Source organism: Lolium perenne, chromosome 3 (genome assembly GCF_019359855.2).
Source record: "Lolium perenne isolate Kyuss_39 chromosome 3, Kyuss_2.0, whole genome shotgun sequence".
NCBI classification, from domain to species: Eukaryota; Viridiplantae; Streptophyta; class Magnoliopsida; order Poales; family Poaceae; genus Lolium; species Lolium perenne.
Genome location: NC_067246.2, coordinates 215932621 through 215950129, shown reverse-complemented (window position 1 = coordinate 215950129; position 17509 = coordinate 215932621). Strand labels below are relative to the sequence as shown.

The window sequence follows — 17509 nt, the reverse complement described above, 5'->3', positions numbered from 1 at the left end:
AAGGTGTGCCGAATAAGTACCCATGATAATCCCGTTGATATGATGACGAAGCCAGTTCATGTTGCCAAGTTTGAACTTTGCTCGAGCTTGGTTGGTATAATTGTTTAGCCCAAGTGGTTGTTGGTTCCAGCAAGTGTTTTCTTTGTTGTTTAGGGACTGTTGAAGTTCATGCTACAAGAAGGAATTTGTCTCAAAGTGGAGTTTGTTATGTTGTGATCAAAGTTCAATAAGAAGGCTAGCGACGGAGCGAAGCAAGGCCTGTCAACGGTACAAATCATCATCACCGCCTATATATACCTCTTGTAAGAAGCCGACTAGGGTTTATCAGATTATAAGATAACCATGATGTTTGTAAACACTCCCCGATACAGTGAAATTTTGTTTGCTGGAGACCGTGGTTTTTTCCCCTCTGTGTTGGAGGGGTTTTTCATGTTAAAATTTTGTGTCTCGATCTCGTTGTGATTTCCTTTTCCTTCTTCTTTATTGCTTGTCTCGTTTATAACAGAGGGTGAGTGACCTTCGACCACTAATCCTTGACCAAGTAAAACAAAAATCAAGAGCCTATGAGCCTATATTCATGTCATGAAGGCCAGGCCAACCCCACAACATACCTCTAATGTGGATAGAAAGGCGACATCCAAAAACAATATAGACTCATAGCTTCCATCTTTGGAACCCTCCTACAAGGTTGGAAAAGGCCACAACTTGGCCAACCCCTCGGTTGAAGCCTACACGCTGTTCACACTTAGTCTTCAAAAAAATTCCACGCCAAAAACTTGCACTTGGGGGTGGAGTGTGTGTTCTTGAATTGAGCATGGTAGTCCGAGCCCAATGCTTTCAAACTATGCAATAATGAGGTTGTATGTATCAATTGATGCAGAGGCTCGAGCTATGTTTCTTATTTCTAAGAGTAAAACTTTTTGAGTAATGAAGCGCCCTTTATCGAAAAGAGTAAAAAAATCTAGGTCCAAACCATCGTCGAGGTACACTTCGTGAAGCATAATCAATAGGGTGAAAAACGCATGCAACTGATGGACGTTTATGCTATTGAAGTGTTAATTTTATTGAATCATGGATTGTTTGGGAGGGCATATTCACATTTCAACTTGTCTCCTTGGATAGTCAAAGTGATATCTTTCGGCTTGAGGACGTCAAGCCAATATTTGTGCCAAAAAAAATTCTTCTACCCATCACCAATAGTTGTTTTCATGGCATAGAAAAGGTCCAGTTTACATCTGTAAACAATTGGTGGAGGTTACTTCATTAGCGTTTAATGTTAGTTGATGAAGGTTCCTCTACATGTAAGTAAAGTTACTAACAAGTTACGAATTTTGAAACTTACCCATGAAGTTTTTGTATTTTTGTTTTTATACAGGCCACAAATAATCATATTTAAGTTTTAAATTTCATACACATATATCTGCATCCATTACCTAGTTCAAACTTTTTCGGATTTTTCTGAATTCAAAAATACGATTGTGATATGCCGTAAAAATAATGTAACTTCTCATGCGGGCCCAAGCACTCACATGTGAATGTAGCAGTAAATGCATGCGGAATAACATCCATCACTCTTTAGCAAGTGTAAACCAGCTCGGGCTGCCTTGGGCTACCTTTAGAATTTAGTATGGGGCTGCCTTTAGAGTTTAGCATGCCCGCTGCAAGGAGAGTTTAACCGAACCCAAGATTGATTTGGGTCATCCATTCAAGCCATGGCAATCTCAGCATCAAAGCCACAAATAAGTTATCAAGGTCGCGAGTTCTGAATCAGCTAGGGACTAGTCCCCCAGTTGATTTTACATTGCCCACCGAAAACCTTGTCTATACCGGACCAAAGGAAGGTGCTCGATGCCTCTAAGATTGTATACACCAACAAGGTGAGGACATATGCGATCAACGTGCATCTCCTAGCCATCGTGATGTGCTTTACCAACCAAGAACATAGTTTGACCACCATCTTAACAATAAGGTGCTCAAAGCAGATGATGTAGGGTTCATAGCATAGAAAATAAAAAATTCTACCGCAATAACGAATAAAGCCAAGATCCAATCTATGGAAAAGCCAAGATCTAATCTATGAGATAGATGCAACGAGATAGATGAGAACTAACCCTCGAAGATCCAAAGACTCAACGAGATCCGATCGCGTGCTTGATGAAGACGATCCTTCCGGTGCTACAATCCGGGCAGAACTTCCGGACTCGATCACACATACGGAGTCGATGAAGACCTTCCTATCCCCGTTCTAGCGGGCAACGGAGGTAGTAGATCCTCTCGTAAAATCAAAGCAGCACGACGGTGTGGTGGTGGTGGAGGAGAATTCCTGCAGGGCTTCGCCAAGCCGACGCATGAAGGAGGAGGGAGGAGAGGTGGCGGCTAGGGTTGAGGGAGAGGGCAAGTGGCTGGCCACCCCCTCTCCTCTATTTATAGAGGGAGGGTGCGGCTAGGGTTTCCCCCTTGACCCACCTCCTCCTAGGGCCAGCGCATGGGGAGGGGGGAAAGAAATCCCCCCCAAGTCTCCCCCCTAATTTTTAGGGATTCGATCTTATCTCTAGGGGCTGGCCAACTGGGCTTGCAGTATTCCCTCAGCCCATGTGCCCCCCCCAGGTGGTGGGCCCACCGGTGGCCCTCTAGAACCTTCTAGAAGCTCTGGTCAAAACATCGAAACTTTTTCCGAACCCCGGAAGATGACTTCCATTATATGAATCTTATTCTCTGGACCATTCCGGACCTCCTCGTGATGTCCTGGATCCCATTTGAGACTCTGACGAACATTCAATCTCCAACTCATATTCCATATATATTTAAACAACATCGAACCTTAAGTGTGTCACCCTACGGTTCGCGAACTATGCATACATGATCGAGACACCTCTCCAATCAATAACCAATAGCGGAACCTAGAGATCCATAATGGCTCCCACATATTCAACGATGACTTCGTGATCGAAAGAACCATTAACATACGATACCGATTCCCTTTGTCGCGTGATACTTTACTTATCCGAGGTTCGATCATCGGTATCTCCATACCTAATTCAACCTCGTTACTGATAATTACTCTTTACTCGTACCGTGATATGACATTCCTTGTGACCTAGTCACATGCTTGCAAGCTAATTGGATGACATTCCACCGAGAGGGTCCAGAGTATATCTATCTGTCATTTGGATGGACAAATCTCACTCTTGATCCATGCGCTTCAACTCATGCCATATTTATAACCACCCAGTTATAAAGTGTTGTTTGATGTCATCAAATCATCCCTCCGGTGTTGGTGATTAACATGATCTCATGGTCGAAGGATTAAGTTACTATGTATTTGAAATCTTGTAGCAAAAAAAAAACTTAATGACTTGATCTTATGCTATGCTTACTATGGGTGTGTGTGCCCATCACATCATTCTCCTAATTATATGATCATGTTATTAATAACATCCAATGTTCATGATTAGAAAACCATGATCATCTATTAATCAACAAGCTAGTTTAACAAGAGACTTACTAGGGACTCTTTTATGTTTACAAAACACACAAGTATTAATGTTTTATATTAATACAATTATAGCATGGGATGTAAAAATTTATCATAAACACAAAGATACAATAATAACCACTTTATTATTGGCCCTTCGGCATATCTCCAACAGATGGCACAAAGGCGGTGCACTGACAACAGAAAACCTAGGAACTTCATTGAAAACACCGCACTGCTGGGAAACCATAGAGGACCAGTGACCATCAAGATATATATTGGCGCATCAAATTGACGACACCGAGCTTCTCTAGACATTTGTAACCAAAACGGCAACCTCACCAAACTCCTGAGAGATGAGTGTTAGGTTGTCGACGTCGTATGTGCTTGGATGGTGCCATGAAGATCCCCACGCCAGCAGTGTGAAAGAGGAGTGTAAGCTCTGCGCCCTCGTATGTGGCAAGATTTTAGTTGAAAGTTGTCATTGCAACAAGTTGTTGTAAGGGGTTCAATTGCAATGACCCTCCTTCATGCCCCTCCTTCATGCCCCTCACATGAAGGATCGGTCGCCTACACGGCACACCATGAAGCAAATTTCCGGAGGAGGAGGTAACATGCAACGTTGCTACCCAAGTACTAGAACTGGACAAGAAGCCTCTCCTCCGTGGAACATGAAGCTGATATTCCCATCTAACCAAGTCAAAGGCCCTTGTGATGTCGAACTTCAAGGGTAGAGTAAGAGTGTTAGTGTGATGCACATTCTCGAAAAGTTTCTAACATAGACGAAGTTATCACGGATTCTACAGGTATTTATGAAGGCACTTTGGCTTGTGGAAATTAGCCGACCCATAAAGAGGGCAAGCCTGCTAGACATTATTTTGGCAACAATTTTGGCGATGGCATGGATGCGGCATAGATGTTACTAGACGATTAACATCACGTATTGTGTTGCATTCTGTTATCCCAATGTTGCTTGTCTGAGTTCTCTTTTCACATAATTCCTTGATTGGACATTGTTTTGATATAATAGACAAAAAGATGTTAAACCTTGTGGTTGCCCAAAATACTATAGTGTTTTTATTTCGTTAGTGGTGTTTTGGAACATGGGAGCATATGCTCTCTCTATTTTGAAATTCATCTTACATATATTTTGAATTTCAAAATAATTGAAACGAAAAATCTGCACGTACAGCTTCATGTGCTATGCGCTTACAAAATTGTTTCATAAAAAATGGACTTCTCATGTGACTTGTGTAAAAAAGACAATTCTTAGTGCTAAAAATAATGCTTTTTATAAGATAAATTTTCTCTTTTTTACATAGATCATAAAAAATATTGATTTTTCGTGAAACTTGACGAATGCTCATATATTATGGAGATGTACATTTAGAAAAAAAATTCAAAAAATTTTGCAACTCGAAATATAATGTTTTGGTATAGGGAGCATACGCACCCGAGAGCCGAATTGAATTTCCGTTTTATTTCGTTTTAGTCTGAGAGGTGGTTAGGTTAGAAATGTTGTAGGTGGGTTGAAACGTAGTACAAAAAATCTAGAAGTGCACTTATCCATAGACGGAGTGAGTGCATAGATACCTCGTACAAAATATACGAACAAACTCAAACTTCCCATGATTACTGGCGACAAAATATTCAAAACATATTTTTTTTTTAAAATAGAAATTAGGGGAAAAAATTGCATGTAGAGAGACATGTTCTATGTGCGCACGTAAAATTTCACATAAAACCGACATTATTTGTTCCCTATGTAAAAATGACAAAAGTGTCTCGAGAAATGGATTGTTTTAGCACCAAAATTTGTCTTTTTTAGGTATGGCATAAAACATGTCAGTTTTTGCTGAAACAACTTTGTGAATATGTAACATATCAAGATACACACGAGACATTTTTTCTTGTAGCTTTTTATATTTTAAATATGCTTACCATGCATTTCAAGTAAAGGGTAGTGCATTTGCACCTTGTCTACTAGAATCGCACAAGCTAGGGATTTGCTCGTGGCCATGGGAAGCACACTAGGGGGAAAGGAAAGCAGATCGAGTTGCACCATAACGAGTACGAACAAAAAGGATTCATGAAGCTTGTCTCTGTCTCCATGGAAAGAAAAAACGAAAGAGACATGCATATATTCATTCAGCCCGTATTAATTATAGGCATAGCTCGAGGCTAGGTAGCAGCGATCGAGCACCATGAAACTCCACCAAACCCACCCATGTCATCTCGGCTCGCGAGGACTCGACACATCGCGGTCCAGATAAACAACGCCTGCACTTCCGCGCTCCTTCACTTCGCGCGCAGATACGGTCGATCATTCGATCCCGGCGAAAGCGAGCGCAGCTGACGGAATAGAAGGGCAGGAGGAATAAGCACAGCACAAGACAGCAATGATGAGTTTCATGACGGGCCAGCCAGAGGAAGAGCCGAAGGAATATTCACGATCGGCGAACCGCGAGGCGAAAACGACGAGGATCCGATGTCCTTGTGTTGCCAATATTATAGAAGAGCAAGTGATGGGCGCCAAAAAGGACCCTTCTGTCGCCCTGCTGCTGCTGCGGGTGTATGCAGATGGCACCTAATTCAGTTGGGCAATGGTTTGTTTATGTGTGATCTGGTTCGTGTATGCAGTCGAGCTAAGCAAGAGAGCGATGGAGAAAGAGGAGGTCAAAGGCGAGCTCGCCGGAATCCTATGCGCCGTCGATTAAACAACCGCGGCCACTAACTACATGGGATACGAATCGTACGAAAGCTCGGCGCAAATCCTATCCTAAGTTCCTTGCCCGTGGTTGGGGATTAGCTCCATCGCACGTACGCGCTTGATGATTGCTCCCATCGGCAAATCGGTGTCACCGGCTGGGACGGACTGGTTAGTACTGGGCACATATTGTTTAGTTGTTGTCAGATCAACACTATCGACAATCGAGATAGCAGATCCAGCATTTCAGTCTATTGATTTCGTTGTTGGAAGTAGTAGGACTAGGCGGTCATTGTAATTGGTATGGATTGCAACCGAACGGTAATGTAGTGGTGGATGGTTGAATTGCAGCACAAAGCATCAATATTCTGGTGGTGGTAAGCAGCGGTGCTACCCAAGTACTAGATCTGGACGAGAAGCCTCTCCTCTGCAGGAAATCAAGCGGCCATTCCCATCTAACCAAGTCAAAGGCCTTTGTGATGTCGCTTCAAGGGTAGAGTAAGAGTGTTAGTGTGATGCACTCATGCACATTCTTAATTACAAAGTTTCTAACATATATCATGGATGCTCCTAGTATTTATGAAAGCACTTTGGCTTGTGGAAATGAGCTGACCCATAAAGAGGGCAAGCCCGTGAGACATTATTTTGGCAACAATGTTAGCAATGGCATGGATGAGGCTGATTGGCTATGGCATGGATGTGGCATAGATCATCTATGATAGATGTTGCTAAACCATTAACATCATGCACTGTGTTGCACTCTGTTATCCCAATGATGGTTGTCTGAGTTATTTTCACATAATTCATTGATTGGACATTTTTCGATATAATACACACAAAAGGATGTTAAACCTTGTGGTGGCACAAAATAATAGTGTTTTAAAAAAAAAATCAGTTTACTCTGAGAGGTGGTTAGGTTACAAACGTTGTACTCTGTAGATGGGTTGAAACCTAATAAAATAGTACTCCCTTTTATTCTAGATACATCCATATTAGCGACAACTAATATGGATTGGAGGTAGTAAGTGTTTTTATCAGCCATCACGTTGTCTTCAGGGAGGTGTGTACATGTTAGATGACTAACAGTAAGGAGGATAAGTGGTAGCGCAGAGAAGCCTTTGTTGGAAACAAATAAAAAGAAAGAAGAGGTAAACTTACCTATATGTCTATTCGAGATGAGCATATTGGTCACTGGAATCCTAAAATGTTATAAACCGGTCACGAACCGGTCAATGGCTCTTTTTCTAGCCACATGGCTTGCTGACTCGGCCTAGGGATAACTAGTGAAATGTTTTCTACTTCAAATACTAACATGGTTTACATTGTACTTATCCGGTCCATACTAGGGGTAAAGACTAGATGAGTGGAATACTAACCAAGATAGGGGCTTTTCTACAAAAAAATATTCTTGATGCTCGCCTTCTTTCGATAAAGATCCCAACGGTTACCTAGATTGAGTCACATAAATACGGGGTAGGACTTAGTGATCGGTTTATAACATTTTGAGACCTCATCGACCAATAACAACGGTGCACCAGCGGCAGATCCAGGATTTTGGTATAACCAGGGCTAATTTCAGTGTCCAAAACAATGATTTTTTAACCATTTTGTACCCTCCCAATGACGTAATGTATTAGTTAAACACGCTACAAATTGGATATATGGCATTTTGGCATGAAACATAAGCGTAACGTTTAACCAACAACCAATACGAAAAGTATGAAAAACATAGGGTGGCATAATTGTGTAATCAGGACACAATTTGAGTACCTAAATTATTGTGTAATCGGGACAGTTTTTTACACATCTTTCTACCAATTTATTTTGTAATCGGGACACATTTTGAAATACTTCAAGAACTAAGATTTGCTCCGATTGTAGTGTATCGTTCCTCATCAATCTAGGAGAATAAGTCACTGATCTCTTAGTCCCCCTTCATCTTTTGTGTAATCAGTTTGTATAAAATCTGTTAATTCACAATTCTCTAAACCTAATTCTAGCTGTTCTATGAGTGAATTTGACGCTTCCGTTTTTCTAGAATTCGGACTTCGTATTAGAATCTATCGAACTGAGAGATTAGCTACAAAACAGAGAGGGGGAAAGCACAATGCAGGCTAGTTGAGGCGATGCGTGGGCAGCGGCAACACCCCAGGTCGGCAACATCAGCGCTTCGATGGGTTTTGCCCATGAATGTTCCTCCTTTGCGTGCCCAAAACGAGCGTGTCTCCGTCAGCCATGGCGGTGGCGGTGCAACCAAGCGAGGCAACACTGGCCGCCCGGCGAGATTTGGTCGACGCCTCGAGGCAGAACTTCAGAAGCGAAAAAGTTTTACAGTCGCGTGGATTCGAAAAATCACACGAGTTAGTGGATAGCTGCCTGGCTGGGCTTTATAAGCTAGCTCTGTTATTCTGGTCCAACGAGACGGGTTGGGCTGCTTGCGGTTCAGGATTTTCCAAGAAATGAGTAAGGGGTGTACATGTACTACGGGCCCAATACTGGGGCCGGGGCCCAGGTCCGCCGGATGGCGGGTGTTTTTCGCAAAATAACGAATGGTAGCCCAAATCAGCTCACGCTCGCAGTTAGCCATAAAAACCACGGTTGTTTTCTCACTTGCTTTCCTCTCACTTCGTTTCGCTTTTGCACATAAATCTCACTCTCACAAAATTGCACTGTTCAAAAAATCGGCCAAGATACCAATTTATCGGTAATTTATCGTGAATCGGGTGGTAACCGATAAGATTTTAACATATCGGTTGATTTATTATCGGCACCGATATTTTGGCCGATTTTCAGTCTTGCAGCCGATTATTTTCCCGATTTTCAGTCCAAGGAAGAAATTTTGGTTGTTTTTCAATAAACTTTCCCTAAAATTCTCTGGCGAGCGATATTTTCATCCTATAGTCTTGCAGAATTGTGCATTAGCTCAAAATTTCCATTTTTATTGATTCAAATTTTGTGGAATGCTCCAATATTATTTTTGTGCAACTTATTATAGAAAATTTAGTGCCAAAAATTAGGATTTATCAAAAAAATAAGCCGATAAATTGCCGACCGATAAAATCGATTAATCGGCCAATAAGCGATTAATCTCCATTTTGAGGCCGACCGAGAAGTTAACGATTACCGATTTCTTGAACTCGTTGCAAAATTGTGAGGTTGAATCCCTATATATAGTTTCGTCCTGCTATATTAATATAGAAACCACACGATACAACAAGCACGCTAGAGCCGCAACACAACCAAGCCTAAAAGAAAAGATAAAGAAAGAAAAGAGAAACAAAATGCCAACACTGTCAGATCGACGGAAAACGAAGACGAGTCGCCACCGCTGCGTCCTCCGGACAAGTTCCACTACGCTCCTAGCACTCTGGATTGTCCACATACCAAGAAACACCTCCAACAAGAAAAGCGACGATGACCCTGCTGCTACCCGGACAAGTCCTAGGGTTTCCCCCGGTACGCAGCGGGGGTGAGGAGGGAGGTGCACCCGATGCCCTTCGGGAAGGATGGCACCCACAGGTGTCACCGCATCAGTGCCGAACGAGCCGACAAAGGTTTCTCCTGACCCCAACCAACACCACCTGACGATCCAAAGTGCCCACCCAACCTGTCGCCTAGCAGCATGCGCCACCACGGTCTTGACTCCATCCTTGCCGTCAAATTGTGAGGTTGATTCCCATGCTCACCACACAAAGCAAATCACTGCAAGTCCAAGGAAATTCATGCTTGCAACTTTTGGAATGTCAAAACTGACAAGCCAACCATAAAAACCACGGTTGTTTTCTCCCTTGCACAAAAGCAGACAAGAGAACCGATTCTGTAAAGCGCCTATCCCCATTTGCTCGCTCGGCTCATCGACAAAAGTAGGATGTAGGATAGTACACATTTCGAAAGACAGTACCAACAACAATAAAGTTGATTTGTACACACACGCCATGTGCAGGCTTGAGCAGAGAACACGCAGACATGGTGTCTCCCTTCCACACAAGACCTGGATGTGATTTCCCAATCGATCAAAATCGTTCAGGAAAGAGCTGCACCGCTTTGCAATGCAATAGAGGCCACAAATGTCTGGATCAAACGCCCATTTCGGACCAGAAAGAAGCAAGCGAAAACAAAAGGCTGCAAGGCATACACGCTCTCTATGAAGCATAAGGTGAACAGCTCTTCGGTCACTTTCTCCTTTTCTTTTTCTCATTATTAATGGAAGAAATTCTGATACAAATTGAAGTCAATCTACACACTACTAAAATCAATGAAAATGGCAACACTTTTTTTTCCTTTTTGCCTCATTGCTAGTACCTAACACAAGTCCCTAAACCCGCACACAAGTGATTTGCTTCCCAATAACTTAGTGGTAGAGTTAGATATTAGACACGGAAAAAGAACACAAGATAAGAAAAAAAAACACTGACAACAAAGAGGATTGAAATACTCCCTCCTAGCAGAAAATTAGAAATTGGAGGGTGCTGCCTCGGTGACAGAGGTAGTAAGTATGGGAACATCTCTAGAAAGATATGCCTCAGGCCATTTTCCCAGTCATCGAATATTTCTCATGGGAAGACAGCTCCGAGGATTTGCCTTTTCATTTTCCACTTGCTTGAGAAAATGGAATAGCTTCCAGGATGATTGACTGATATCAGTGTTCCGCACAGCCAAGTTTATTGTTTCTGATAGTACCACCTGTTCAGGTACGCCCTTACTCCATGTCATCAGCCTGCCCTAGCAACACTGTTGGTCTGCTCTGCGCTTCTCCTGGCTGTACCAAGTCCAAGTTCTGTCACAACCTTGTCGCTCTGCTCCTCACTTCTCTCGGGTGTATCAATATCTGCCGCGACCTTATTGGCCTCCTCCTCACTTTTCTTGGTTGTATCAATAGCTGCTGCGACATCATCGCTCTGCTCGCTACTTCTCTCGGCTGCATCAAGATCTGTTGTAACATTGTTGCTCTGCTCCTCGTTTTTCTTGGCTTTATCAAGCTCTCCAGTACTTAAAATTTGAGCTTGCTTCTTAAACTCTTCAGGTTTTTCATCTTTTGGCTGCCAAAAATAATTTAGATCATGAGGTACAGATAACCAGCATTTGTAAATGTTTCATGCCAATGTCACAAAATTTGGAACTAAAACCTTATGTCGCTAAACACCAACCCTTGTAAATTCTGGCCCTCTATCACCAACATGACCAAGAAGCATATTATTGTCAATTTATGATCATTTAACAGGTAAGTCTAGTTACTTTAAGCTCCAGAAACACAACGAACTAAAATTCCTGCGCTGACTAGGATTTCAACGATACCACAAGCTAAAGTACAAAGTTATGAAGTGGCATTTCCTCATATGCAGGTAATAAACTTTAGCAACTCATGGAGCTGCGTTGTACTGTTCGATGTTTGTCTTAATGCCAGGGTCCTTTTTCGCACAAAAAAAAATGCAACTCCTGTCTTTGTTGACAACACAGGTGCTGCCCTTGATAAAATAAATGTAGAGAAACAAGGTGTTCACTATATACCATGAAGTGACCCAATGATGTAGTAAGCGGTTTGCCTCTTCTGTCCTGCATTACTTTCTGCCTATTCTCGTAAAAATCAAAGTCATCCAATATTGACGTTTTACATGAGAAGTTCTTGAAAATTTTCAGCATCTCTGCACCTTGTAGAAACTTGACCTGGAATTCTCAGACTTCAGTTAAAATTCAAAACTAAAAAAAAATCGATAATAAACTGTGAGAAATGCATAGTAAGTAATAAAATATTCAGTCTAAAATAAAACATTAACAGATCATCACAAGAATGCAAACCAGATATCAGCCTGGACAGTAACTTGAAGGCTGCACTGACCATAAAATTATTAACATTCTATTGCATGCCTAAGATCATGAAGAATCAAGTGAAGGCAATGACTAAGTAGCTAAAAAGGTTTAACATTTGTATGTCTGTAAAAGATTCAAAACAAAACAAAACAAAACAAAAACGTCATTTACTCATTTGTTGCACAGTGCATAGAAAGGACTATTTGTTTCTCCAGAGAAGAACAAGGAGGGAAGACAACATGAAACTTCTATACCAAAAAACTTATTTGCATGCTTAAGATTCAAGAGATGACAATTGACCAACAGAGCTCTAAATGCTAGCTGCAAAAATACCAGGATACTCTAGTTATATGGTTGAGCGGAAGCAATACCTCTTGTGTGTCCCTGCTATTTGTAACAGGTTTGTTCTCATTATTCTCCAATATTATGTGTCGAAACTGTGGATTAGGCACATCCTTGATAATGTGCCATTTTACTGGGAAGAATCCGTTCCACTTGTCCTGTTGCCAGAAGTTCATATTCTTGTTGAAATCAAGTGGGCCAACCATCTCAGCCACGCCACAAAACTGACCACTAGCATTAACCTGATCACCATAGTATAATAATTAGTAAAGTACACAAACACAAATTAACATAAACAAACAAACATACTTTCCCTAAGAGATACAAAACTCATTACTTGCGACAACAAAGCAGGGCATTGAGTACTCAACAACAGTCAGATACAAAAACAAATTGAATATCACACTACTGACGTTTAAGATGATACTCACGAGAAAATGCTTGAGGAACAGGTAGTGTTATTAACTTACAGAAAAGAAGAGGAAAACAGGGCATTTGGTTCCTTTTCCTGACATTCTTTCTTGTGCAACTTTATAGGCACTGTCAAGCCTTTTATTTCCATTCGGAGTACTTGCCCAAACATTGTACTTGATACTCTTGTGAATATCATCTTCGCTATAAGATTTAATCACGAAGAACAGAGCTTGCTCATACTTCGTAACAAAATCTGGAAGATTATATGAATCTCTGCTTACTTTAACAAGTGAAGTTGTATCATCGTTAGCCCCCTGTACACCCGACAATCCAGAAAAATCAGCTCCTGGGCTCACACTGTTTTTCAAGTCATCATTGCAGTTATTCGATATATCACAGTCACCAAATCCATTTAGCTTGCTTCTTTCCTTAAGCTTCTCACCACCATTAATGCCTTTACTTTGATAAAGGCTGCCTTTTCCTTGGTTAGCATGCACCACAAACTTGCTAGGTGGAAGATGCCCTTTTGCCATGGAAGCACCAGATGCCTAGCATAACAACAGGCATATAAACATAAGTTTCCTACTTTATGCTCAAGAGCAGTGTGTTCAGTTCCACAGAAATTTTTTAAGTACCTTATTTGCAAACTTTGATGATGGATGATTATTGGCAGAGGTTGGCACTGTGTCTACAGTTGATGACGATCCTTTAATGGTACCCGAGGCATACTTTGTGCTCCGCGAAGCTTTTGAAGATGGAGCAGCGTGTTTATTAGAAGTGTAGTTTGATCTTGCGGTGTAATTTGTTTGATGCAAACCAGCCGGATGTCCCTGAATCCCATCCAGAAGAACGTAAGAAGGGTCCCAGGCGTACGCAGGGACTAGTTCAGGTCCATAAGCAATTGGTTGAGTAAACATGCCAGGTGTAGAAGAATTCTGCATGGGAATTGCAGTGGAGTAATATGTCTCATTGCTAACATATTGACCATCCACACCAGTTCCAGGAACAACCGGGCTATAAGCAGCATATCCATTTTCATAACCGGGCACATAACACAAATAAGACCCATTTTCAGCTTGGACCATCTGAAAAATATAACAAAACAGGTATAAGTTCGGTGCTCTACTGACATGTCAGCTTCCCCAGCTGCACCTTCAAGAAGCAGTTCACCCTATAACTGATGAGACCAATGAATCACTAAAAAGGATATAAACAGGACAGGGCAATGCAAATGTCAACTGTTAGATTGAGTAGTCCGAAGTCTGGACAACCCGTTAGGAATTGGCTCTTTGTCATTGAAGTTTCGCTCAAAATAAATAAGCTATGGTTCTTGACCAAAAATTCTTGAATAGCAGGATGTATTAGAAGGTCTCCCTTGAATTAGACATCCATTTATTGGCAGCCACCTAGCTATATTTATATTAGTCATTAGAATAAAGTAATCATGTGTTCATGACAGCATATGTTGTGGTGACAACTAAAGCGAAAATAAACAAATATTTTTTAATAAAGTTTTGCAGAGAGATTTTTTGACACGACGATACCAATAGAAGAATAAAGAGTGATATTAAAAACCAACGCTCGACACTTTCCAAAACATAGCAAAGGAAAGGCAAAGAAAAGATGATAGGAAATAAGTGCAAAGCTAGCTGGTACCACCATACCACCAGAGAGATGCGCTAAGTGCAGCATTGTTTGATTTTAGACAGGACCACATGTGACTGTTGTACGAAAGGCATATGCCATGCTTGGTAAAGTACACTATTTGATAACTTACTGTCGGGTGCATCTCTAGTCCATTCGATCCAGTATAGTAGCCATTCTCATCCCATCCTCCAAATGAGCCTAGGATAAACGATCAAGCCATCAAAACGGATGAACAGTATGCTCTGTTTTCATCAGGTCATAGTACTGAAGTACCCACCTGGATAATAATATCCGTAGTAATACATCCCTTGGTCCCCCATATAAGTTCCTTGGTTCATTTCAGTTTCCTTGACAGTGCTAGCTGCATCTAACGAGGAAATGCATGATATTGCATCCGAAGAAGTTGCGTCTTTTGCAGCAGGCTGCAAAGTTTGGGCACGAAACGAATCAGCAAGGACACGATGGATACGGGCCAACTAACCACACAAGGAACAAAGGAAATAAAGGTTGTCCTTGTAGGCTAAGATAAGAAAGCGGTATACAATATGTAGAGAGGAATGAGAATCTTACCAAGTTGCCGTTGCTTGCCTTCGTGCTAGCATCAATCTTCAAGTTCTCTACGGCCCCTTCTATAGCTGTGGGATACAAAAGTCAAGGTTTGCAAACGGAATATATGTATGCTTGTAAAGGTCATTGTCCGTGAGTGGCAATAAAATAAGCCAGCGAGGCCAGTTTGATCAATAAAACATTTCCCTAGCCCAATAATGTGCAATAATTGTATTCCATGAGCTCATGAAATTAGCAGATCTGCAGCGATCATCTGATTAAAGACCATTACTTGAACAGCTTGCTGGTTCATTAATTCGCAAAAAACATGTACTACTACTTCGTAGTACAGGACCAAATCAACCGAATGCTTGGGAGTACACACACACACACCGTATTATTGGTGTAGGTGTCAAATAAATGGGTGTTGGCTCAGCTCTCCACATCTCCCACAATCTGACATATGGGGGATACCTAATAATTCTAAATTTGAGTATAAAATTGCAGATACCCGCACGGTATGGTAGGGTGGTAAAACTCAATTATACTATGTCGGTAGCATAGCAGATTGAGCTGGATCAAACTCTCGATGAAATGGTAGGAGCTCAACGACAATTGAGCAACACAGTTCACATATTACTTGTAAACCGTGATCTGACGGAGCACGCACCGATAAAAAAGAAAGTCCCTTTCTTTTTCCTTAGATTAGGAAAGCCAGATCAAAACCAAAACTTTTTCAATAAAAAAAAAGGCAGAAGAAAGTGCTTTGGAAATGGACAGGATTGTGAAAAATAGAAATCGGGCTGAGTACTAGTACTAGTATTAATAATTACTAAACTTTTTCAATCCTTTTCAATCCCACGCTATTGAATGAAACAGAAAGGGAAAGTACTATAGTACTAATTACTACACTAGAAAATTCCAAAAAAAGAAACTCAGAAACAGAAAAGAACCCCACAATTCTGATCAAATACAGTAGTGTCTCTGTTTTTAGAAGAATATAAAGTAGCAGTGTCCCTGACGGATCAGAGAAAAGAGAAGCAATGGAGTTAGATACAGCAACACACGGAACCTCCAAGCTCAGCAGCACTCGGAACATCTACAAATTTCACTGATCCAACGATAAAACAAGCAGAAATCCATCCATCAGAATTGGATCCACCTCCCAATGGATGGATGGTAGAAGGAAGGAGCAAAAGCAAGAACAAGACTAAAGTTTGGAGGCGATCGAGAAGGATACGCTTGTGTCCGAGCTGCGCGGCCTTGGGCTCCATGAGGCCGCACCAGAGGTCGCCGCAGAAGAAGCCGGGGCTGCTCGTGGCCTCCAGCTCGCCCGGGGGGGAACCCTAGCCTGCTCCGGCCGCCGGTGCCGGAGGAGAAAAGGAGGCGGGGCGGGGCGCGGCCACGTGTGGGACGATCGGACGGCTGGGAAGGAAGGAGGGCGCGTGGTGGGGGCAGAGCAGCGACGCGGCCGAAGCGGGTTCCTGAAATCTAGTGGGGGGCAAAGCAAGGCAGCCGCTCTGCCGCCGAATATTTGTAGCCTTTCACTACAAACTTTACTAGTACTACTACGCACCTTTTTCTTCCCTGAACTCTGATGCGGCAGGAGGAGTTAATTACATAGCATTTCAGTTTAGTAAAATTTCTTGAGCGTCTCAGAAAACCAGAGAATTGTGCATGTATTTAAGGGTACGTAGTTTCAAGAAAAGAGAATGAAAAATGTTGGTGCTTGGCACTAACACGCTATGTATTTCTGAAAGCTAGCATCAGTCGGTTGTTCAGAAGTGTGATTTCTCTTTTTCTTTTTTGATTGAAAAGAAGAAGCCGGCGAGAAAGTAATTTGGTTCCGCAGAGAATCTGCACCAACATGAACATTGAACGGTGTACTCGCCATCCCTGGCGCGCGGTGATAGACGGAACAGAAGGTGTGGCGTTTTTTAGCGCTCCAAGGCGAGGAACATATCCGTGGACCAGATATTGATCAGAAGAGGAAAATACGAGAGTTTGCCAGTGCAGCACAGCTTCAGTCTAGGGCGGCGGTGCAAATTGGATTGCAGCCGGTAGGCATGGATAGTTGGCCTTTGGCATCAGGAGAGGCCACACGTCGCACCGGATTATGGACGAAGGCAACCCCGTAACAACAGTCAGAGGGCTGAGTTTGTCGGTGAAGTGCCGTGTACATCCGTACAAGTGCAAGGTCAAGTGTGCCTGTGTGAGCCGGACAGAGTGCCGTGAACACTAGAGTAGACTCGTGTTTTTGTGAGCTTCAAGGTGGATCAAGATAACATAATCCTAAGCTTATTGTGTCTTCTTATAAAGAAGTTTAGCCGTTTCTCATCTTGAGAAAACAAAATTGCATTGGCTCGTACGTATCTATGCATTTCATGTTTTTCTCTCTACACATTAGCAGAAGTAGAAAAGGTGTAGCAGTACTAAAAGGCGCCTAAAAGATCGTCTAGTGACTAGACACGTAGAAGCACAAGCGTTTTTTATGCGATGCTCCACTTCCGTGGAAAGGGAAAATGGAAAGGAATGGGGGAGGAAAAAAATATAAAGTGAGGTGCGGTACG

At 42.1% G+C, this 17509-nt stretch overlaps 1 protein-coding gene across 1 annotated transcript; it reads right to left on the bottom strand.

The window, feature by feature from the left end:
- Window positions 1–10327: 10327 nt before the first annotated feature.
- LOC127343340 (uncharacterized) lies at window positions 10328–16462 on the bottom strand. Its single transcript, XM_051369457.2, has 9 exons — window positions 16180–16462; window positions 14964–15028; window positions 14671–14815; window positions 14524–14591; window positions 13382–13831; window positions 12803–13294; window positions 12362–12574; window positions 11691–11846; window positions 10328–11221 (listed from the first exon to the last, which is right to left on the bottom strand). The coding sequence occupies exons 1-9, from the start codon at window positions 16211–16213 to the stop codon at window positions 10895–10897; spliced, it is 1950 nt and encodes a 649-aa protein (XP_051225417.1). The 5' UTR covers window positions 16214–16462; the 3' UTR covers window positions 10328–10894.
- Window positions 16463–17509: the final 1047 nt, after the last annotated feature.

Coding starts and splice junctions, on each gene's coding strand:
- LOC127343340 (XM_051369457.2), bottom strand. CDS start 16,213: ATGGAGCCCAAGGCCGCGCAGCTCGGACACAAGC. Junction 14,592..14,670: donor CTACGGATATTATTATCCAG/GTGGGTACTTCA, acceptor CGTTTATCCTAG/GCTCATTTGGAGGATGGGAT. Junction 13,832..14,523: donor GACTAGAGATGCACCCGACA/GTAAGTTATCAA, acceptor TATATTTTTCAG/ATGGTCCAAGCTGAAAATGG.